The sequence below is a fragment of the Pseudogymnoascus verrucosus genome (genome assembly GCF_001662655.1).
Source record: "Pseudogymnoascus verrucosus strain UAMH 10579 unplaced genomic scaffold scaffold_50, whole genome shotgun sequence".
NCBI classification, from domain to species: Eukaryota; Fungi; Ascomycota; class Leotiomycetes; order Thelebolales; family Thelebolaceae; genus Pseudogymnoascus; species Pseudogymnoascus verrucosus.
The window spans coordinates 27,277-48,615 of record NW_017263701.1 but is presented as its reverse complement, the minus strand read 5'-3'; the positions used below and the strand labels follow the sequence as shown (position 1 = coordinate 48,615).

Genomic DNA, 21,339 nt, shown 5'->3' with positions numbered 1-21,339 from the left:
GCACCTCTGGAAAGACAGTCTCATATAAATCGGATATACTAAAATTGAAGGCGACACCAATACTAACTATACAACAGCTGTAGAACCCTAAGCATGTTACAGGTTACAGCATATGACTGGTGACAGCATCTCGAATGAACTCCACTGAATGTTTAATGTTTAATGCCTCGTCAATCTCTAGTAAGTACTATATACCGCTCGTCCTGTAACTTAGTACTATACATATGGCCAGATGCAAGAACGCCCCCGATAATAAAATAACAAAATATGCCGTGTGCTAGATCACCTCACTTATAACATTGGCTTCAGATCATCCGCAACCTTGAATGGTGCCCCCGTCTTCGACCTGATCTCCTCGACTGTCACGCCATCCGCATGCTCGATCAGAGTCAAACCCGTTGCGAAGTCAACATCAAACACACCCTGTATCATGTTAGCAATATTCGACAGCAGCAATCTTCATCCCCAATGAGACTTACGAGTTCGGTGATGATCCTGGAAACACAGGCCTTTCCAGTCAATGGGAAGGCGCACTGGTTGACGATCTTGGCGTTGCCCTTCTTATCGGTGTGCTCCATCGTGACCACAACCTTGGTCATGCCTGGGTTGCTAACCAGGTCCATAGCACCTCCGAATCCCTTTATCTTACCTGGCAACATCCAGTTGGCCAGATCGCCAGATGCGCTGACTTGCATAGCACCAAGGATGGTCAGGTTGACACGGCCGCTTCGGATCATTCCAAACGACTCCTCGCTTCCGAATACGGCCGCACCAGGGTTCAGAGTGACGGTCTCCTTACCGGCGTTAATGAGATCCGCATCCTCCATGCCCTTCACTGGGTATGGGCCAAGACCAAGAATTCCGTTCTCGGACTGCAACTGGACCTCGACTTCTGGCCCGACAAAGGCTGGGGCAAGCATGGGCATGCCGATGCCGAGGTTGGCGTACATTCCGTTCTTGAACTCCTTCGCGGCCCTTCTTACGATTCTCTCTCTCTTTGCTGCTGCCTCGCCGCTTCCGAGTGCCTTCTTGGCGCCCTCCTCGCCTTCGTTCTCTTCCTTCTTGAAGGTATACTTCTCGATTTGCTTCTCCGAAGTAGACTGAATAACGCGCTTGACGTAGATACCTGGGAGATGGACAGCTTCCGGGGCAATCTCTCCCGGCTCGACGATATGCTCGGCCTCGACAATGGTCATCTTTGCGTTACGTCCCATAGCACCGTTGAAGTTGTTTGCAGTAAGTCTGAACTGGCAGTTACCGAGCTTATCGGCCTTCCAGGCCTTGACAAAGGCGTAGTCACCCTTAATGCTCTCCTCCAAGAGGTATGACTTCCCATCGAAGACCTTAACATCCTTAGGGTACGAATACTCCTTTGGAGTACCGTCTGGGTTGTGGCGAAGCGGCAGCTCTCCGGTCTGGACAACGGTTCCAAAGGCAGCTGGGGTATAGAAAGCTGGAATGCCCTTGCCACCAGCGGCACAACGCTCTGCAAGTGTTCCTTGTGGGGTAAGTTCCAGCTCAACCTCGCCAGTGAGATACATGGATTCGAATGTCTTGTTCTCGCCGATATAACTTGCAACCATCTTCTTGATTTGTTTCGACTTGAGAAGCTTGCCCAAGCCCGAGTTGTCGGTTCCGGCATTGTTGGAGACGGCTGTCAGGCCAGAGATGTGCTTGTTCTTCAAGACCTCGTCGATCAGGGTATCCGGAACACCGCAGAGTCCAAAACCACCACAGAGGAGGGTGGAGTTCGCCTTCATGTCCTTGATGGCTTCCGCGGCAGATGGGAGAACCTTGTTGATCTCAGCTCTCCTGGAAGTCGACGCAAACGTGCGAGCAAAGAGGATGGCATGCTGTAACAAGAGTTAGCAAACTGAACCTCAATTAGCAAATGGGGTTTCGGTACGAACGTTGCTATGTTTGGTGTACGCCCTTGCGGTACGCATGCACAGCGTTGCAGACGGCATTGTGATATATGTTTTATTGAGGGAGGACAAGGTGCTAGATTAGAGGAATGATCCTACAGTTCACCAATTCAATGCGACTGACAGGTAGAATTATAGAATTTATTTTGCAATATGTAGGAGAGAAGATAGATCGGCTAAGACTGAGAAATGGCACCCGGTAGCTCTTATGTGCTAGGAGTCGCACGGGCAGCGGCGGAAGAAGCATTATGCGGGGAGACGGTTACCCTCGCGGAAAAGGCTGGCCCTCGGCATCACGATCCGGGGAACCAATAGGATGTCAAGGAGGCTCTCAGCCTCGTGCGGAAGGCTCCGAAAATCGCAGCGGAGGGATGCCGCGTTTGACATATGCACGAGGCCCCATCAGTCACAGAGCATTCCGTTGTGACAACTATGGACTACTTATCACATACATAACCATATCAACGATGCGAATATTGTCTATGAACTTGTTGTTTATTCAATCCCAACAATATAGTAAGTTAGATACAAAGAGACCTAGGGTATCAGCGCCTCAATTCTATTTTGAACACCATATCCCCTCCCAACCTTGCCATTTCCGACATAATAGCATCTTTGTCGATTGCAACCTGACCCGCCGTTTCTTCACTACCACCCAGGGCTTTTGTTGCATAGGGCATATTGACCTTAAACGCTCTCGTCGCTGTCTGGGGGCTCCAAATCCCAGCAATGACATTGCTGGAGGACTCGTCGTGGAACAGAACCATTGTGGTAGTGTACAGTGCCCTCAGCTCTTCAACGTACAGTCTCGCCGGCTCATATCCAACATAGAGTAGATCTTCTTCTGTTTGGATATCCAAGTTCTTGAACTTAGCTGTTTTGGCATCCCTCTTGCCGCGGCGAGATCCGGCAAACTTGGGAGACAGGTAGATAACGAAATCGTAATCGCCCAGCGAAGGCACGAATAGTGTCTTGGGATCAAGTTGCAGCCCCTCTTCCTTCAGGAGCTTACAGGCAGATCGCGCAAGCGCGGTCATGCGTGATGCAACGACCTTTGATGGCATACCATCTGTAAACGTCGTCCCGGATACATCGTGGTTGGTAGCCGCGAAAAGCACAACACGGTTCATTCCCGGGTCGACTTCGCGCCACGCCTCAAGTCGCACGTTGATGGCGGAGATCTCTTTGCTAGTCATAATTCCACCAAAGTCCACAATCAGGGGCGTGTTGCGCCAGTCCCATCTGGCGATGAACTGGAGTGTGCGCAGGAATCCCGTCATGCTTGATGAAGGAGCGCGCCATGGGTAAGGCTGTAAGAATGTTCGGATGACGAGAAGCTCGATGAGCTCTTCCCTGAAGTGAGTGGAGAGCATATGCGCGCTGAACCATTTCTTAACAAGGCGCATGGTGGGAGACAGCAGAGGGAATCTAGTGCAGTGTGTCGCAACTGATTGTGTGTGAAGTGGTAACTGTAGGAACATGTACTTGTACTGTGCTAGCGCAGCAATTGCACTGTGCGCGTCGCTTGATTTGCTTTTGACTTGGTTCTCAAGTAGTGTTTGCTCGCGGTCGTTGTGGATTCTCAGACGGAAAACTGCACCAGATGGCTCAGTAATATCGAGGAACGGGTAGTTAAGAAGCGGCTCGTCGTGGTGTTCAAGACCAAGCTTTGCCTTGTAGCGTTGGCTAGTAAGCTCTAGCAACTCCCCGATTTTTATTAAGAAAGCAACCTTGGTACGTTGGATAGCCACAACATCGTCTGGCCATCTACCGGAGCCTTCAAAGGCGATCAACACCTCAGCAGGGTAGCGTAACGGGTTGCGGGGTCCGTAATCAGGCGCATTAATAAACGAGGAGCGTAGTTGTGCTCCGATAGGAGAGAGTTGCTTGAGCTGCAATGGTAGCTGTTCGAGATCTCTGATACTTTGTTCCAATGTCTTGAATGACTCCTTGAGAGAAGTAAATGCGGCCGTATCTGACACCGAGTCCGGTAGAAGGGCATCGAAAGAATCTCCAACGATAGACAGATCTCTATTGGGATTTAAGCCAATATGCCTGTTGAGAATATACGCAATAATCTGTTCGAATATCGACGCATTAGGGGTCTTCGTCCACACCAAACTTTCAAGGATACTGCCATCCTTAAAACGACGCAACTCCGACTTGTTGCCCCAGAAGTTACGGAACGTCTCTGCTGCTTTTTTGTCTTCGGCAGCTGGCCCATGGTCAACAGCCCTGTGAATATGTTCTGGGTCGAAAACAAGGCCAACTTGAATATGAGGAGAAGGTGATGGCGGTGAGCTCTTTGTCTTCCAGCGCGAATGGTCGTCGAATTTGACATGAATAAGCTTCACCCTGTCACCTAAAGCTTCCTTCAGGACGTTAAATATTTTCGAGCTTAACAGCCAATTATTAGATCTGCGATCTTGAGGACTAACAGTTCCAGTAGCGCTGGAGCCATCGATTTTGATGACGCTGTCAAACTGTTGGAGAGGGTTGTCTTTCTTGAGAATAAACGTAGCCTCAAACTGGTCGAAAACTTCGTCATTCAGCATGTCGAGGGAAACCTGTGCTTCTTGTCGGAGCATGTCGTAAGACGAAGCTGACATCTTAAATAATACATTGTGCCCTCTTGGGCCATCGTAAAATGTTGGTAGGTGTGACTTAGGAATGGGGGGATCCCCAGCCTGAATTAGAGTTGGTGTTGCCACCATGTTGCTTGTGGCTAGATATTGCACCATGCCCTTGAAGAGCTGATAGCTGTTATAACCGGGAGACAGGGCCTTGCGGCCCTTTGGGCCACCTCCTTGTAGCAATAGCGCAGTCAACGCGGCCCATTCAAAATTTCCAAAGCCACCATCCGAAACAGAGCTTCCAAATCCACGTTGGCGAAGCCAGATACGGCCAAGGACGCAAGCGTCTACGAAGCCTTCGGACGATTTCACAGTTTGGTGCAAGAGCTTCAAATAAGCCTCGTGGTTGCATTCAACTTGCAGAGTTGCATTGTAAAATGGGGTAGGGGCTGGAGCAACGGTCTCGCCAGTTGGCCCAGCTTTAGGCCGGATGGAATTCTTCGTGGGGTGCAATTTGCTGTCAGCAAAAAACCCCTTAGGGCAAGCAGGAATAATGCGTATCTCGCAACGAGACTTCGAGAATTCCGTGGGCTCACCATCTGTCTTGTATTAGTAGGGCATTTAATTAAGATTGGTGGGAAGGGACGCTTACTCTTTCCTGGTTTCACAACCAGAACAGGCTGCAAGTCGTTTCCGTGGAGGTTCTCCATGCTGAGATCAAATGGCTCCTCTTCCTCATTTTGTAGCCCTGCAGCAATGCAAGCAAGATAATATGCCCTCTTATAGAAGTATCTGTAGTTGAGATAGTCCTTTTCTTGCAAAATAGACGCTGGTATGGTCACAACCATATCAATCACCATTGTACTGTCTGCCTTTTCCATGGTCTTCAACGGATAGCTGCCCACAACGTTTACGTTCGACGGCTTCGCATATGCCAATTTGTAGGCTGTTGACTTGTCAGGCCTGGGTTCTGGGAAAGGCACCATAACCCTATGGGTTTTCAGTAAAACTTTTGTCGCATCATGAAACTACATAACAGTTTAGCACATGGTATTGGATTCCAAAGTTGGCGCAGTTGCTTACTGGCATTTCTTCACGGTCCGGAATGGCCTCTATGAGTGTTTTCAATTTTCGCAAAACGTTACCAACAAGACCCAGTCGCTTTGCGTAATTTGGCTTCACTTCCACTAACATCTCCTCTACTTGAAGCTTGAACAGACTTGAATTGTATGCATCTCCCGTGAAAGGTGCAGCAGCGCTGCTGGTTTTATGCGATTTCATTGTCGCAGCCGTTCCGCTTGGGTTTTGTGTCGCCGCCGCGCCCATTGGAACGGAGGGATTGGAGTCATCGCTAGCCTGGGGCATTTCAGCTGTTGTATCAAGCTTGCGCCTTTTTGTCGTCTGCGGCTCCATTGAATGGGAGCCAAAGGGCTCGGTGGGGATAAGAGGTAGTTCAAGGTTCTTTCGAGTATCAATATCAAGAGAAAGTATGGATTTGAGATTCAGTTTTTGATGGTCCAAGCGTTTCTTATCTTATCGGACAATCGGGCGGACCAGGCCAGGTGGGTGGACCAGAGGGGCGATGTCGGTGCCGAAATGAGTCGGACGACCCCGCGACTATTTTAATTGCTTCTTTTACAACAAGAAAAGCCTCGAGTTTACACATATTTTTGTGCGAACATCGATCCAATATGCCTCCAGCGGCCGTGGGAGAGACTATTCCCGCGAACACTTCACATGTGAGCGTTTTTCGATATACTACCCACCATGCCCCGCCCAAATTTCTGGTAGGCCGGAGTGTTGATTAGAACGAACACAGGCTGTCAGCGTTTCTCTTCCAACATGGAAGGCCAACGTCGCATATGAAGAGGGCGAGCCATGGGTTATAGACAATATGAAGACTGGCTATCCAAGGTTAGATTTCTCACATACCCTCCACGAATTATTACCGACTAAACATCCTCAGATTTTTCGTCAATAAACTTATCACCGCGTTGGCCGAAGACATTGTTAAGACCTATGGCAAAGATGGAGAGCAAGCGATGCTATTTCCTGGCCCCGGGGCGGCCAACAGATGCCTGGACTTTGTTCTTCGAACGGAACCTTCCATACCGCGAACAAGTATTCGAATAGTTGATCTTGTCATGGACCCCAAGAAAATCACCACAGAGAGCCTGAAGATCGCAGCGCCGTCTGTTTCCGCCGTTATATTTCCGAAAGAGTTCTTCTCTGTGGCAAAACAGTACTGGCAGCATTCCGGAGATGGTATTTCAAGTCGACGGGGAGAATTCTGCCATGGCTTGCTACAGGAAGGTCTCCTAGTTGAGAAATCCACTCTGAAGCATGCAACCGAAGAACAGCAAAACTTTCACAAGGGCCCTAAGAGATATAGGAGAGGGATGTCGATTGATAAAACATGCAGCCCTCCTAAAGTTGGTGGTCTGTCTTCGAATGGGACTGGTGAGAAATCACCCGGTGTGAGCAATGCGGACAAAGAGTTCTCGCAATTTGTGGAAGAACGGTTTGGCCGCAATCTCGATGTAACGTTCCTCGGCAATGCTAAGTCTGCAATTAAGAGGCGAATCGCCGGTTCTTTGGTAGGGAGTGTTGATTTGAGTACTGGTTTCAGCAGTACGATGGATGCTAGCGCACGGGGTGTGAGTGGGCTTTCTGAAGACGACGTGTATTTATACCCATGCGGCATGAACGCCATCTTCAATGCCCACCAATTATTATTGCAGGCCCGAGAACCGCTGAAGAGCATCTCCTTTGGGTTTCCATATGTAGACACACTCAAGATCTTGCAGAAGTTTGGACCTGGCTGCCTCTTTTATGGAAATGGATCTTCTGAAGATCTGGACGACCTCGAGAAAAGGCTTCAGAGTGGCGAAAGATATCTGGCTCTCTTTGCAGAATTTCCCGGAAACCCTTTACTGCAATCGCCCGACCTGCTACGGATCAGAAAGCTCTCTCTCCAGTACGATTTCGCAGTCGTGATAGACGAGACCATTGGCAACTTCATCAACATCAATGTTCTACCTCACGTTGATATTGTCGTAAGCAGTCTCACCAAGATTTTTACTGGCGAATGCAATGTGATGGGAGGAAGCGCAATCTTCAACCCAACAGGACCATACTACTCGAAATTGAAAGAAATTGCGAAGACACAGTATGAGGACAATTACTGGGCCGAAGATGTTTTGTTCATGGAGCGAAACAGTCGAGACTTCATATCTCGAATCGACAGAATCAACCACAACGCAGAGGTAATCTGCGACCTGCTAAGCTCTCAATCCGTTGTCAAAAAGGTGTACTACCCGAAATGCGTTCAGTCTCGGGAATTTTATGATGCCTGCCGAACTCCGACAGGTGGATATGGTGGTCTCCTCTCAGTCACCTTTAATACAAAGGCCCAAGCAGTTGCCTTTTTTGATCGCATCGACACAGCTAAGGGTCCCAGTTTGGGTACGAACTTCACGTTGACCTCGCCATACGTGGTTCTGGCTCACTTCATGGAGTTAGACTGGGCCAGCCAATTCGGTGTTGATCCAGATCTGGTTCGTATAAGCATTGGTCTCGAGGAAACAGCGCTCTTGAAAGAAGTGTTCGAGCAAGCTCTTACGGCTGCAAGAGAAGCCTAGACGCCGTATTCAACGTTCAGGCCTTGGATAGGCCATGAGAAGTGTGAAGGGAAAGACGCATGGAAAAAGACATGTTGGAGCTATCCAGCCCCGTTATACCAGGCATGAAATCAAATAAGAATCTGCCACCCTTATAAGATGAATCGCAAGGGTTCAAATCGTTTATAGCTATAAATAAGACCAGGCGAAAGCTTTCATGGGATTTAAAGCTGTATTCCCCGAGCATATACCCGAACAATATAGAACAGAACCGATTCGGCTCCAAGTCGCACGAGGTGCCCATGTGAATTCTATAACTTAGATTGGTAGCTAGTGAACGGGCCCATAATAATTTACAGCCCATGTGTATCTTAATTGTAATGTACAATGTACTGCATTTCGTATGTAACTTCATGAATGTTTGCGGGATCATACATACCAAATTTGTATCTGACGATGCACGTGTTGTCGTGAACCGCGTCAAATTCCCAGACGCGCTCTCCCTAACAACGCCACCTTTCAGCCTTAAGGGTCCAAGCTAGCCGCGCCTTTGTCAAAGCCCACTTCTACTTTAGACTTTGACGGACATACGACTCATGGAGGACTAAGCACTACTTTACACAGTGACAGTTGCTATACTAGTGCCGAAAAGTCCACACCCGGCCAACACTGGTGAGGGGCATGGCACCTATAAAGCGCGTCAGGGCGCATATTGACGATGGAGACCTCATCTCCGTGGAAACCGCTACCTCCAGCTTGCGCGCCGAACCAGTAAGCCTCTCTTGTTTGAATATAGCTACCAGCTACATTCCCCCGCATGCCAGCTAACAGAATTACAGCTGCGAAAACGTGTGCGTTCCTCCGGTGTAACTCCAAGCACTTCTCGCCCCCAACAGGGGCGGTCAAGTTCTCCCTCCGACGTCGAAGAATATGTCGAGCCAAGCCAGGGCACGGGGGGTTTAGCTGCAAGCACTCAATACGAACTCGACAGAGATGCCGACTTCGCCCACCTTGAGAATGAGGATATTTACGATGAGCGCGCGACACGGCGCATACTGGCTCGGAGCAAAGCGATTGGCGCGAACCGGGCGGCGGATAATGGAATAATCGAAGAAGTTATAATGACAAACTTCATGTGCCACGAGAAACTGCATGTCACCTTGGGGCCTCTGATCAATTTTATCATCGGGGAAAACGGAAGCGGCAAAAGCGCCATTCTCACCGCAATAACGATCTGTCTAGGTGGAAAAGCGAGCGCAACAAATCGCGGAGCCAGCCTCAAGAGTTTCATCAAGGGAGACCGAGAGCAAGCGAACCTGGAGATCAAGTTAAAGAACCAAGGGAGCGACGCCTATAAGCCTGAGTTGTTTGAGAACTCGATTATAGTCGAGCGGCACTTTTCGAAATCGGGCACGAGCGGGTTCAAGCTCAAGAGCGCTCAGGGGCGCCTCATCTCGACCAAGAAATCCGATATTGAAGATATAACCGAATACTTCCAACTGCAAATAGAAAATCCAATGAGCATATTGACCCAGGATAGCGCAAAGCAATTTCTCAACGCCGCTGCGCCAAGCCTGAAGTATAAGATGTTTCTTCAAGGAGTCCAGTTGGAGCAGCTCGATAATGACTATCGTCTTGTTGCGGAAACAATGGAAGTGATGGAAGCCAAGATAAAAGGGCAAGCACAAGCTTTAAAATCTTCCGAGAAAAGAGTTGAACGAGCAAAAGAGCGTGCAAATACCGCAGAGAAGAATAAAGATCTGCGAAATTCCCAACAGAAATACCTCAATCAACTTGCCTGGGGCCAAGTTGAAAATGAAGAACGGCAATTACAAGAATTGCAGGAGATCGTTGATGAGGCTCAGCGCAATATTGAAAAAGCCGAGAACAGTATTGAGAGCATGGACCAGGAATACCAGAGGCACGATGAGGCTGTTGATAGGTCTGACGATGTCACACGTCAGTTGATGGAGGACATGTATCCTTTGAAAGAACAGGAGCGAGAAATGAAGGCCAATTGCGATGCCGCCAACCAGGAAGTGGCAAACATGCACCAGGAGTATCGACAAATTCGCGACTTTCTTACTGCTTCGAAACAAAAGGTTGCAAAGATAGAGAGTGATATAGCCGCGGAGAGGCAACGGATAGAAAATGCAAATGGTGGAGCCCATGCTGAAAAGATGGCGGATCTTACAGCTGCACAACAGCTAGCATCACAAGCAAGGCAGAATATGGTCGAACGTGCAGATGATTCGGAACTACAAGATTCACACCAGAAAGCTCTCAGGGAGTTCGAAGATTCGAAGGCGCCATTAAGACAGAAGCAGAGTGAGATCGAGCGTTGTCAAGAGCGACTATCATCCATATCACGCGACGCGGGACAGCAAATGGCAGGGTTTGACCAGAAAATTCCAAGGCTCTTAACCATGATTAAGAATGACCAAGGCTTCAACGAGACCCCGGTTGGACCGATCGGCCTCCATATCAAGCTACTAAAGCCTGTCTGGTCCAATGCACTAGAGAGGTCGATTGGAAATGTATTGAATGGCTTCGTGGTCACAAGCAAGGCCGATCAGCAGCGCCTCTCAAACATGATGCGCCAACTCAATCTTCAAAGATGCCCCATTATGATAGGCAATAACCAGCCTATTGACGTTCGTGGTCATGAACCTGACAGTCAATTTGATACCGTTCTGCGTGTCTTGGAGATCGACAACGAGTTGATCCGCAGACAGCTGATTATCAACCAAGGTATAGAACAGACGATTCTGATCGAAGAGAGACAAGCTGCAATGAGCGCGATGTATGATGGCGCCAAACCGCGAAACGTCAAACAGTGCTTCTGTCTGAGCGATAGTCGAAGGGGTTGGGGTTTAAGATTGGGGTATACAGGAGCTTCATCGGATAGAAGCGTTAGCCCTATTACACCTCCGGAGGGAAAGCCTAGAATGAAAACCGATATCGAAAGCCAACTGTCTCAGCAGAGGGCAATGCTACAGCATCTTCAGGGGGAATTAACTGAGCTTAAATCAAAAACCGATGCCCTTCAAAGAGTCATGAGGGGCCACGAACAAGCTATACAGAAGCACAAGCAAGCAAAGCGAAACGCCGAGAGGGAACTGCAAAAAGCCGAGGAAGCGATTGAGCGCAAGCAGGCGGCCCTCGATGAAGATAACGTGGAGGACGGGCGTCTGGAAGCTTTAAGGGACGATTTAACTGAAGCTCAGACCGAAGTAGAGCTCCACAAGGGAAGTTATGTCCAAGCACGCGTGGCTAGAGAGGGACAGGATGGCGTTGCTCGGACTCGTAAAGTCGCCCTGGATGCCATCAAGTCACAAATCGCGAATCACGATGTCACCATCAAGAAGGCAGAGGATAAAGGGAGGAGGCTTCGCCAGGCACGACAGATTGCTTTGCAAACTAAGAATTCCGCTGCGCAGAATGTGGAAGATCTCAAGGCTGGTAAAGTACGAGCTGAGGAGGAGAGGGATGCAAAGGCGGAGACTGTTGAAGAGTTCATTTCGCAGGCTAGAATGATTTGCGCTGAGCGTGTTCGCCTCGACCCAGGGCAGACATTGGCGAGCATCGAAAAGAAATACGAGGATATCAAGGCGGCAGTCAGTCGCCATGAGAGGTTAGCTGGTGGGTCTGATCGAGAGATATACGAGGAGTTCGCGCAAGCAACAGCATCACATGAAAACGCCGTCCGCCAAGCACGAAGTCTTGATGAGCTCCTCCAGACTCTAAAGGATAGCCACCAAAAACGTCTCCAAAGGTGGCGCCAATTCCAAAGCAACGTATCTGCGAGCGCGCGCATGCAATTCACATACCTCCTCAGCGAGCGCGGATTCCGTGGAAAGCTAACTCTCGACCACAAAAATAAGGCTCTAACTATCCGCGTCGAACCAGACGAAACCAAAAAGAGCGCCGAAGGCCGCGCCACAACAACCCTCAGCGGCGGCGAGAAATCCTTCTCCAACATCTGTCTACTTATGAGTGTCTGGGACGCCATGGGCTCGCCGCTGCGCTGCCTCGATGAATTCGACGTCTTCATGGACCAGGTGAATCGCGACGTCAGTACGAATCTGATTATCGGGGCGGCGAGAAGGGCTATTGGGAGGCAGTTTATCTTGATTACGCCGACGGGGATTGGGGGTGGGGCGGAGAGGGATGCTGATGTGAAGCTTATTAGGTTAGTTACCCTGGTGTTGAGGATTATTTATTACGGGGTTGATGGATGCTAACATGATACAGACTCACTGATCCCCGGCAACGACGAATTGACGACCTTATGACGAATACATGATCATCGCATTATGGCTTAAACGCACTTGAAATCCCTTGCTACGACGATGGACGATCTTCGCCTTCTATTCATATTCGGCATGTAGCTGATATGCCTTCATTTCTCTTCTTGTACAGTACTTTAGTTTCAGCATATGAAAATACTAATGGCTCAGCAAGCGCTTTCATTGATTGCTATGCGCCTTGAATATACCCTCTAAAGCTTCGAAGCCATGCCTGCTCATGATACAGTGATTTGAATATCGCAACCCATTCTCGCCGACCATCCCACTCTATTTTCAATAATCGAACAGCCATCCATATCATACAATCCACACCCCCCCCCCCCAGCTTGTTCATCATACAATCCTACCCCCTTCCCTCAAATCCTAACCCCCTTACTCCTCAACAAATTCACCGCCGCCCCCGCCTGAAAGCCAACCCACTCCCCCACCCCTCCCACCGCCTCCCCCACCACCCTACTATCCTCAAACCTCCTCTCCAAAAACTCCCTCGTCGCCCCAAACCCCTCACTGGCATCCGTACTCATAAACACCTCGCTCGCCGCATACACCGCCCCCAGACTCGCGCGCTTAGTGTACCAGCTCGAATCAACCGCCACGTCTCCCGCCAAAAACCATATTTCGTCAGAGAGAAGATGTAGTTCCTTCAGCGAGGGGCGGATGTTGCCGAAGAGTGACATGAGGGCTAGAGCTTCGGGGAGCTTGGATGCTACGCCGGCGTTGGCTTGGAGCCGCGCCCAGGTTAGGGCTTTGACTTTGGCGCCTACACCCGGTGGCCTGGTCTTGCTACTCGGATCCACGACGGGGTTTGTGATGTCGGTCCGCGAGGCGAGGGCCTGGCGCTGGGTGTAGAGGTAGTACTGCACTAGACTGAACGCACCCCCCGGAAAGAGGTTGGTAGACGCATCGAGGTATCCCGCGTCTTTAGCGCCGAGGTGGAGGGACGTGGGTGTGAAGCCGTGGACGGGGATGTGGGGGAGGGAGGAGGAGAGGATGGTGGTTTCGATGGCGTTGAATGGGCCCGGCGGGGGAGGGTGATCGCCGGAGTGGTAGGTGCGGGTGGTGAGGGTTGAGGTGAGGGGTGTGGTGGTGCGTGGACGCAGGCGGAGGAGGCGGAGGGAGGTCGCCATTGGGGTCGCCATCTGGGGTGAGGGTGTATTTGGCACTGAGAGGGTTGGAGGGCGTGGTAAGGGTTGTTGATGGTGGTTGTTGTCGGGTTTACTTCGGGGACCTGGGGGATTTTGGGGGTCGGTGAATTGATGATCCGCTGTCAGTTGGTGGTGGTGGCGGTGAATGCGCGGGTAGCCGGGTGGTGGTTACTGAAGGGCCGAGCTCAGGATGTGGTTTTGTTTCTACAGTACGGTTCTTGTATGGGAATGGTGGTTTTAATATACAGTCACGCCTATTAAATTTCTCAAGAGTTCTTATATTTTGAGAAACTGAAGAAAATAAGTACTTCTTGTGCCTCATAATATCGTCAGCCGGAGTGGAAGTCGTATTCCTTTTGTCGTCGTCGACGTCACAGATGCATATGTGTTGTGCTGTGTCGTATGCCGTATGCCATACAGCAAGAGTACAGTCTGTTGTTCAACATCCATATTCTAGACTATTAAATGCTCCACAGAGTGATAGAAAGGGGGTTCTCTGTTGACCCAGATTATTCTTCCTCCTAGCCCCGAATATCCGTGACCTTGGTGTCTTTTGCGACCTTGCTGTCTTCCGTGACCTTGCTGTCTGCTCTCTCTGTCTCATCTCAGCCACCTTGGTGTCTTCCAAAGTACCCGGCGGATAGAGTCAGTGAGTGAGTACCTGAATAGACCGTTGAGCCGTTGTTGGACCCGTCGACTTGCGTTGGCAATCAGTAACTGCAAGTGGCTAAAGTGAGGGCCGGATTGTGGACTGTGTGGGCGGGTACGGTGCCGTGTTATTTAGTAGTCTGCAGTAGCACCCGCATGCTGCATGTCCGTCCGTTCTGAAAGTGTGAAAGTGCGTGGTCCACCTTGGATGTCGTTATGTCCTGTTGGCGGCCTTTATCGGCGCAGCGGCTCTCGTAGTCTGCCTTTGCCATAAATGCCTCTCATTGCTGTGGGTGAGTGTGTTGGCTGTGAGCCTTGCCGGCGAGTGTAAGCTGTGCGCTTCATGTGCTGTGAGAGTTGGCTGTGAGTACAGGCAGAATGGCAGTGTCGCATTTAGGTGGATATGAGTGATAGGTGTCAGTCAGCCTTACCCGCCACCCACCTTGGATGATCCAACAGTATTGTTCAGGCGCATGGGAGAGAACAGGTATTGTGTGTGCTATGTGCCTGTTCAACTGTGCTGTGTGTGATACTCTAGAAGCAAGAGCCAGAGCAGGGAGTCTGCAAGTGGGTTTTATAGAGTACAGAGTGCCATAGAGAGAGTAACTAGAGAATATTCATAGAGAATATTTCAAGAGACATAACGGACCGAACATCAGCGCATATTATGGACTATGGTTATGGACTGGAGCTGTGTACTACAGACTGGAAACTGCTTCATACTGTACATACATATAATCTCCCATGGTGTTGATGCTGCACATGTACCCATATGAAACTACAATTACGTGTATGAAGTGGTAGAGTAGTTGAGTACTCTCTCCCACTCTCTCTGTTGCCTGTTCTACTGTTAACTTCCCTCTCTTACCTTCTTCCATCTTTCCTTCCTCTCTACTCTTTAAACTTCTCCTACTCTACTATACTCATCTCTCTTTACTGTTCAATTGGCAAAACTGTCATCTAACAATCCCAATCCCAACCCCAATCCCACCACCTGTATCAGTCGTGCCGCCAGTGCAAGTCAAGATTGTGCCCAAGAAGAGTACAGCGCAGGTAAGTACGCTGCTGTACCAAGAAAAGAGTACATGGAATACACTCCTGCAACCCCCATTCTTCCCTGTCTCCTTGTCTCTCACTGACAAGGACCTAGACGACCTAGACGACCTACAGGACCCTCCCAAAAGACCTCAAAGCCCTCAAAGCCTTCCTGATTCGGCCCACCGCGAGCACACCAATTTACCCACGCGTATGCCTGCATATCCCTCTGGCAGCCCAAGCCGAGAGACTGCCCATTCTGTGGATTCCATTCGTTGAACACGCGTCGGTAGGCCCATAGTCGGTCCATCTGTTGTGATCTGTTCTGGTGGCTAACCAACCCGCTGCTGTAGCATTCTTCACTTTGTACGACACAACTAGGCCGCTTACTACGACAAAGGGTCTTACAACAAAGAAAGGTGGAGAGACAAAGAGACTCAAGAAGACAAGAAGGCAAGAGACAAGAAGAGACACTTCCACGGCTAAAGAGAGGGTACTGTAAGTATCACCATCATCACCATCCTGCACATTACACTTGTCCTTTGTCCTGTTGTGTGCAGGCTAAGCGTGCTATGCGTGCCTGCTTTTACATACATAATAATACATACGTACAGTAGTTGCTGTACTGTATGTATTATTAGTGTATTAGTCCAGTCCTATTACTGTGTTTGTTACTGTACTGCGCTGTACTTCCGCCCTTTGCTCCTCCCTGGCTTCAAATCCATCCCATCCCATTATCCCCACCTCAATTCTTGACCACTCTGACCACTCCTGCTACCACCACCCACCACCTTACCTGCTGCATACTGTATCCCATACAGTCCCATACAGTATACCATACAGTTTATACGAGTACCTCCACTACTTCTTGTACTGTAACTATCTATTCCATTCTCCACCTTGCTCCATATGCTACAAGCCGCTACCTGTTACCCTATTGTCCTGTCTCCAATCTCCTAAACAAAGTCGCTAATCCGTCATTGGGGCCTCCAGATCGAAATAGCCCAGGTAGTAAGGCAAACAACTGGCCGGTACTCTAGTGTATCTCCCCCCAAGACACCCTCGCAATCAACCCATCCACCCATCATCCTTCCCCCGTCCCCCCGACAAAAACAGAAAACTTCTCCTGCGACGCGCCCAAACAGAACCACACCCCCCTCAATTCCCGATACTTACGATTTATACGGCTTTGTCCTTGTTCGATCTATTTGCCGAAATATCTCGGCCTGAAATCCTGTCGCGTCCGTTGACTTAATCCCGGATAACACTTTCCCTCCCATTCGTGCTTCCCGTCAGGCGCGAATCTTCTCGTCTTCCACACACTCGCTGTACACATCCTTGTGCAGCCCATCGCCCAGGAACATTTGAACCCGCGCATTCCTAGCTTCTGTCGTCCTGCAGCCTACTCGAAGGGTCTTGCAGCTCGGTGCCAGACGTTGTGCTTAATAGAACACTAGAACGGCCATACTCTCGTCATATCATCATGGGTACGTTGCCATTCTTGTCACCACCTTTCAACCTCTCCCCACCACAACCTCCACCTGGCTTATTCACTGCACAATCGACATTCGTCGCTATTGTTCCGAACAAATCTGTCTTCTTTGTCTCTCTCTCTTTCCCTCTTCCTCTCTTTCTTCCCCACCCTCTCAAGTACCTTTCTACTTCGAGGCTTTGCTAACCTATCTTGCTTCCATATAGCTGACGAAGTTGATACCTACCGCCCAGTAAGTTCAACGTTTAATCTATCTTCAACCCCGATATCAGGACAGACCTCGATGTCGCCACCGAGCTAAGTCATCAGCCCTACACCGGTGTCATCCATTGTCAAGCTTGACCGGGTTGCGACGGGCCTAAACCCCGCCAGCAATCCATACGTTTGTAATTCACGCAGCACAAGGCTCTGACACCACCCAACATCATCCTCAACTCACTTGCCTCTCAACTTCCTTCTCCAATACCACTTCTCAGTTCCCTTTCAAGCTTGATGGTCCAGCCAGATACTTACCGATCGCAGCGTGAGAGATCCCGTTCGCCTCGCCGTGGTCGATCCAGAAGCCCGGGTCGTTCAGTTCGCCGTCGCTCGTACTCTCCCCGCAGCCGGTCTAGAAGCCGCGACGACTACCGTAGGAACGATCGCAGATCTCGTACACCTATGAACGGAGGAGGCGTCGGCGCAGGTGGTGGCTCGGGAGCTGGCTCTGCCTACGGAGGAGCCCCACAGAGATCGTTCGAGGAACGCGCCGCTGCGAAAGAACAAATGCTGTCGACCGTTCGCGAATCGTCCCAGCAAGACCGACGTGTCTACGTCGGCAACCTAGCATACGATGTGAAGTGGCATCACCTTAAAGATTTTATGAGACAGGGTTAGTGAAAGGACGGCAATTGAAACGATGGATAGAGGGCTAATAGGGATTGGTTTGCAGCTGGAGAAGTTCTCTTTGCCGATGTCTTACTACTTCCAAATGGAATGTCGAAGGTGGGCGCCTACACGTAGCTGTGGCTGGTTTTCTGGTCTTTCTTTTGTCTTGGCTATTGAAGGAATGTTGGATTGACGGGTTGGACTTTTGTCCGTGGGTTATGTAGGGATGCGGGTAAGTTCCTCAGTCCTCGACCAACTCATCACGAAAGCGTGCTAACTCAATCTCAGAATTGTGGAATATGCTACAAGGGAGCAAGCTCAACAAGCTGTCAACACACTCAGCAACCAGAACCTCATGGGCAGACTCGTCTACGTTCGTGAAGTAAGATCAAAAACCTAGCCGTTGTGTGTTTGATGGAGACTGATATGGTGCCAGGATCGCGAGGCCGAACCTCGATTTACAGCCCCTCCAACGGGAGGTCGCGGCGGATTCGACGGCGGACCAAGGGGTGGATTCGGGGGTAACTTTGGACCACCACATATGGGTGGTGGTGGTGGCGGCGGTGGCGGTCGCCAGATCTATGTCAACAACGTTTGTCCCCTAACGATCCTTCTTCAGTTTTGTCAACTTGTGTTGGAAACCTTTATTAACTTGGCTGCGATAGCTCCCTTACACTGTAGGTTGGCAAGATCTGAAGGACCTGTTCCGTCAAGCGGGTATGTTCTCTTTCTTCTCCGTAGCTAGCAAATGGCCATGTTCTCGTCAACAAAACTAACAGTAGGAAAACAGCTCGTGAAGGTGCTGTCATTCGCGCCGATGTCCACATCGGTCCGGATGGCCGTCCAAAGGGCTCGGGTATCGTTGCCTTTGAGTCTCCAAATGATGCTCGCAACGCTATCCAGCAGTTCAATGGTTACGATTGGCAGGGCCGCCCACTGGAGGTCCGCGAGGATCGTTTCGCTGGCAACTTCCCTCCTCGTGGCGGCTTCGGCGGTGCTCGAGGAGGCTTCGGTGGTGGCTTTGGCGGTCGCGGTGGTGCTCCATTTGCTGGTCGTGGCGGCTTCGGCGGCGGCTTCCCAGGCCGTGGAGGCTTTGGCGGTAACTTTGGCGGCGCTCCAGGTGGTGGTGGTGGCTACGATGCTGGCCCTGCCTCGACTGCTCCTCCTAACCCATTCACCGATTTTGCCACGGCTGGAACTGACAGAAATGAGATCATTTATGTCCGCAACGTATGTAGCCATTCTATTCTCTCCTTTACTACACCACTAACGCCAATTCTAGTTGCCTTGGTCCACCAGCAATGAGGATCTCGTTGAGCTCTTCACTACAATCGGCAAGGTTGAGCAGGCCGAGATCCAATATGAGCCCAATGGACGTTCGCGCGGCACTGGTGTTGTTCGTTTCGACACTGTCGACAACGCCGACACCGCCATCTCCAAGTTCTCTGGATACCAATACGGTGGCCGCCCTCTTGGCCTGAGCTTCGTCAAGTACCAGACCCCCGGAAGCGCTGACGCCATGGCCATGGACACCGAAGCCACCGGCCTGACGCAAGACCAGATCATGTAAGGGGAGATACGGAAAATCTTCGCTATCATTCTTGCCTTTTCTGGCATATATACAAGGTTGAAGCGAGCACGTTTGGCCAACGCCAGACAGATTTTTCGCTATTTTGACATTTTTTGTCGTTCTTGTTCTTTCGATGGGGAATGCTGCTTTATTTAACAAATTGGGGGTGGGGAATTAAGGGAAGGACACTCTTGGGAGCTCAAGGCTTGGGAGGGGGGTGTGAGGTTGTAATCGCTGGATTTTTTTCGTTGTATTCAAACCAAAAAAAAAGTTTTGGTGTTCTTTAACTGGAAGTTTTGCAATCCGCACGGCCTGGCTCTTTTTAATTCTAGACTGCAAGGAATCAAATGAAAGTTGAATCCCAAAATGCGCGTATACCCTTCTTGTGTGGAGATGAAATGTTATCCCGGCGTAGTCAGTCTCCATGGTGCCGCTGCGTGCAGAGAATTACATAGCTGCCCAATGGTCGTCACTTTTGAAGCAAACAGTATCATGATTATAAGATATTATTCATATACGCATATTGCCCGTACCGGTGAATCACTATGACTATGTTTATAAAATGCCCAGCAACCCCGCAGCCCTTCGTTTCTTACACTCTCCATCATCATCATCATCCATATCGCCAACGAGCCAACGCCGAGAATATGATACACACTCCCAACTTCCCATATAGACACGGGAACGAATCTCTACCAGATCACAACATATTTCCGAACAGCATACCTACCCCCAATACCCCCTCGCCACAGCATCATGTGCGAAATAAAACGCTACCGCTTCCCGGACTGCTGCAACCGCGAGAAGTGGATCATCACCAAGAACGCGGCGTTCTGTGAGGACATGGATCCGAGGGCGAGGTGTAGGCTGAGTTGTTGTCTTTTTATTGGGGGGGTTGTTGAGGTGGAGGGGGTTTGTGGGGAGTGTGAGGCAGAGTTTAGAGGGGAAGCTGGAGAGGGGGAGGGGGGTGGAAGAAGAAGAGAGGTTGGTGGGGAGATTGAGGGCGAGGACGGGAGCGTGGAGAGGAGAAGGCGTGGGTAATTTGCTGGAGGCAAGTAGAGAAGGGCGAAGAGAAGGGGGACATGGAGCTGCCAAATAAAGGTGACGTCTGGTTTTATATTCGTGGCATGCTAACAGTGGTTTCTCTGGATATTAGAAACACGATCCAACGCTGAAAGCTAATAATAATGGAGGATATGAATTTCGATATTTTGTCCAGAATTGTAGAGCTAATCCGAGAGCAGCAGTAAGTTCTGCTTCTGCTGGAAAAGGGGCCTAAGAGGAAGACGGGCGCAGCATTATCACTGACGTTGTATCGATATTAGCAGTGGAGCTTGCTTTCATAGAACGGTATACACGCATAGGAGAATAATTCACGTCCATTGGATTCATAAACCTCGTCTCCAGTGATGCATCTTAAAAACAATGACCCAAACGTACGTCCGGCCATCTATTCCATATATTCATATACCTCCAACGCCAACCCTCTATGCTCTAGCTTCACTTCTTCTCCTCGCCCGCCGGGACAACCACCTTCTTCTTCGCCTTTTGCCTCGCCTTCGCCTTACTCCTATCGCGCTTCTTCAATCCCGACATGCCGGCCTTGCACACCTCGGCGTATCTGCTGAAAAAGCCCTCCAGGGCATCTGCGGTGACAATGGTCGAGAGGCGCACTTTGGACTTGTGCTTGCCATCTGTGGCCCGTATGAGGAGGGTAAGGGGTTGTGTGGGCGCAAGGTCGGGGAAGGATGCCGCGTCGGCTTGCGCGGGGAAGGTGTCGGAGGGAGCTGAGTATGTCACTTTGGGATATTAGCTATTTGAGATCTTGAGGTGTATGTGGCTGCGCAGCAGTAAGGTGGGAAACTCACAGCGCTTCTGGGTTAAGAAGACAGATCCTTGGGTTTCGGACCTGTTCTTGTCGAAGAGCTCCGAGAGCTTGGTAAAAAACTAACGTTGTAAGTTAGACAGGGTGCTATACAGATATTTATTTTCTCAACTTACCTCATCGTTGGTGAGAGGCGCGGCCATGGTGACTTAACATGCGACCATCATGGCTCTCAACGGTGGGGTTAAAATCATATGGCTGTCGTCGTCGTGGTTGTGGGGCACGGACGGCGGACGGATCTTATCTGCCAGAATTTCCCCACCCTTCGA

The 21,339-nt window shown here is 50.1% G+C and overlaps 7 protein-coding genes across 7 annotated transcripts; 3 read left to right on the top strand and 4 right to left on the bottom strand.

The window, feature by feature from the left end:
• Positions 1-19: 19 nt before the first annotated feature.
• On the bottom strand, positions 20-2,145 carry VE01_08388 (uncharacterized protein). The gene is made up of 3 exons (XM_018277813.2): positions 1,911-2,145; positions 480-1,853; positions 20-423 (listed from the first exon to the last, which is right to left on the bottom strand). The coding sequence occupies exons 1-3, from the start codon at positions 1,965-1,967 to the stop codon at positions 292-294; spliced, it is 1,563 nt and encodes a 520-aa protein (XP_018127035.1). The 5' UTR covers positions 1,968-2,145; the 3' UTR covers positions 20-291.
• Positions 2,146-2,404: 259 nt separating this feature from the next.
• Positions 2,405-5,985, bottom strand: VE01_08387 (uncharacterized protein). Its single transcript, XM_018277812.2, has 3 exons — positions 5,582-5,985; positions 5,151-5,526; positions 2,405-5,097 (listed from the first exon to the last, which is right to left on the bottom strand). The coding sequence occupies exons 1-3, from the start codon at positions 5,909-5,911 to the stop codon at positions 2,471-2,473; spliced, it is 3,333 nt and encodes a 1,110-aa protein (XP_018127038.1). The 5' UTR covers positions 5,912-5,985; the 3' UTR covers positions 2,405-2,470.
• Positions 5,986-6,115: 130 nt separating this feature from the next.
• VE01_08386 (uncharacterized protein) lies at positions 6,116-8,506 on the top strand. The gene is made up of 3 exons (XM_018277811.2): positions 6,116-6,237; positions 6,318-6,412; positions 6,465-8,506. Exons 1-3 carry the CDS (start codon positions 6,190-6,192, stop codon positions 8,137-8,139), a joined length of 1,818 nt encoding a protein of 605 aa, XP_018127037.1. The 5' UTR covers positions 6,116-6,189; the 3' UTR covers positions 8,140-8,506.
• A 28-nt stretch (positions 8,507-8,534) lies between these two features.
• On the top strand, positions 8,535-12,617 carry SMC6 (DNA repair protein). The gene is made up of 3 exons (XM_018277810.2): positions 8,535-8,889; positions 8,958-12,310; positions 12,373-12,617. The coding sequence occupies exons 1-3, from the start codon at positions 8,800-8,802 to the stop codon at positions 12,422-12,424; spliced, it is 3,495 nt and encodes a 1,164-aa protein (XP_018127040.1). The 5' UTR covers positions 8,535-8,799; the 3' UTR covers positions 12,425-12,617.
• Positions 12,618-12,784: 167 nt separating this feature from the next.
• Positions 12,785-13,762, bottom strand: COQ9 (coenzyme Q; the record flags this gene model as incomplete). The annotated part of the gene is made up of 1 exon (XM_018277809.2): positions 12,785-13,762. Exon 1 carries the CDS (start codon positions 13,565-13,567, stop codon positions 12,785-12,787), a length of 783 nt encoding a protein of 260 aa, XP_018127039.1. The 5' UTR covers positions 13,568-13,762.
• Positions 13,763-16,746: 2,984 nt separating this feature from the next.
• Positions 16,747-19,606, top strand: VE01_08383 (uncharacterized protein). Its single transcript, XM_059463956.1, has 9 exons — positions 16,747-16,980; positions 17,271-17,619; positions 17,680-17,732; positions 17,840-17,847; positions 17,904-17,997; positions 18,052-18,207; positions 18,281-18,332; positions 18,406-18,845; positions 18,898-19,606. The coding sequence occupies exons 2-9, from the start codon at positions 17,409-17,411 to the stop codon at positions 19,183-19,185; spliced, it is 1,302 nt and encodes a 433-aa protein (XP_059319402.1). The 5' UTR covers positions 16,747-16,980; positions 17,271-17,408; the 3' UTR covers positions 19,186-19,606.
• Positions 19,607-20,273: 667 nt separating this feature from the next.
• On the bottom strand, positions 20,274-21,269 carry VE01_08382 (uncharacterized protein). Its single transcript, XM_018277807.2, has 3 exons — positions 21,187-21,269; positions 21,054-21,132; positions 20,274-20,984 (listed from the first exon to the last, which is right to left on the bottom strand). The coding sequence occupies exons 1-3, from the start codon at positions 21,211-21,213 to the stop codon at positions 20,686-20,688; spliced, it is 405 nt and encodes a 134-aa protein (XP_018127041.1). The 5' UTR covers positions 21,214-21,269; the 3' UTR covers positions 20,274-20,685.
• Positions 21,270-21,339: the final 70 nt, after the last annotated feature.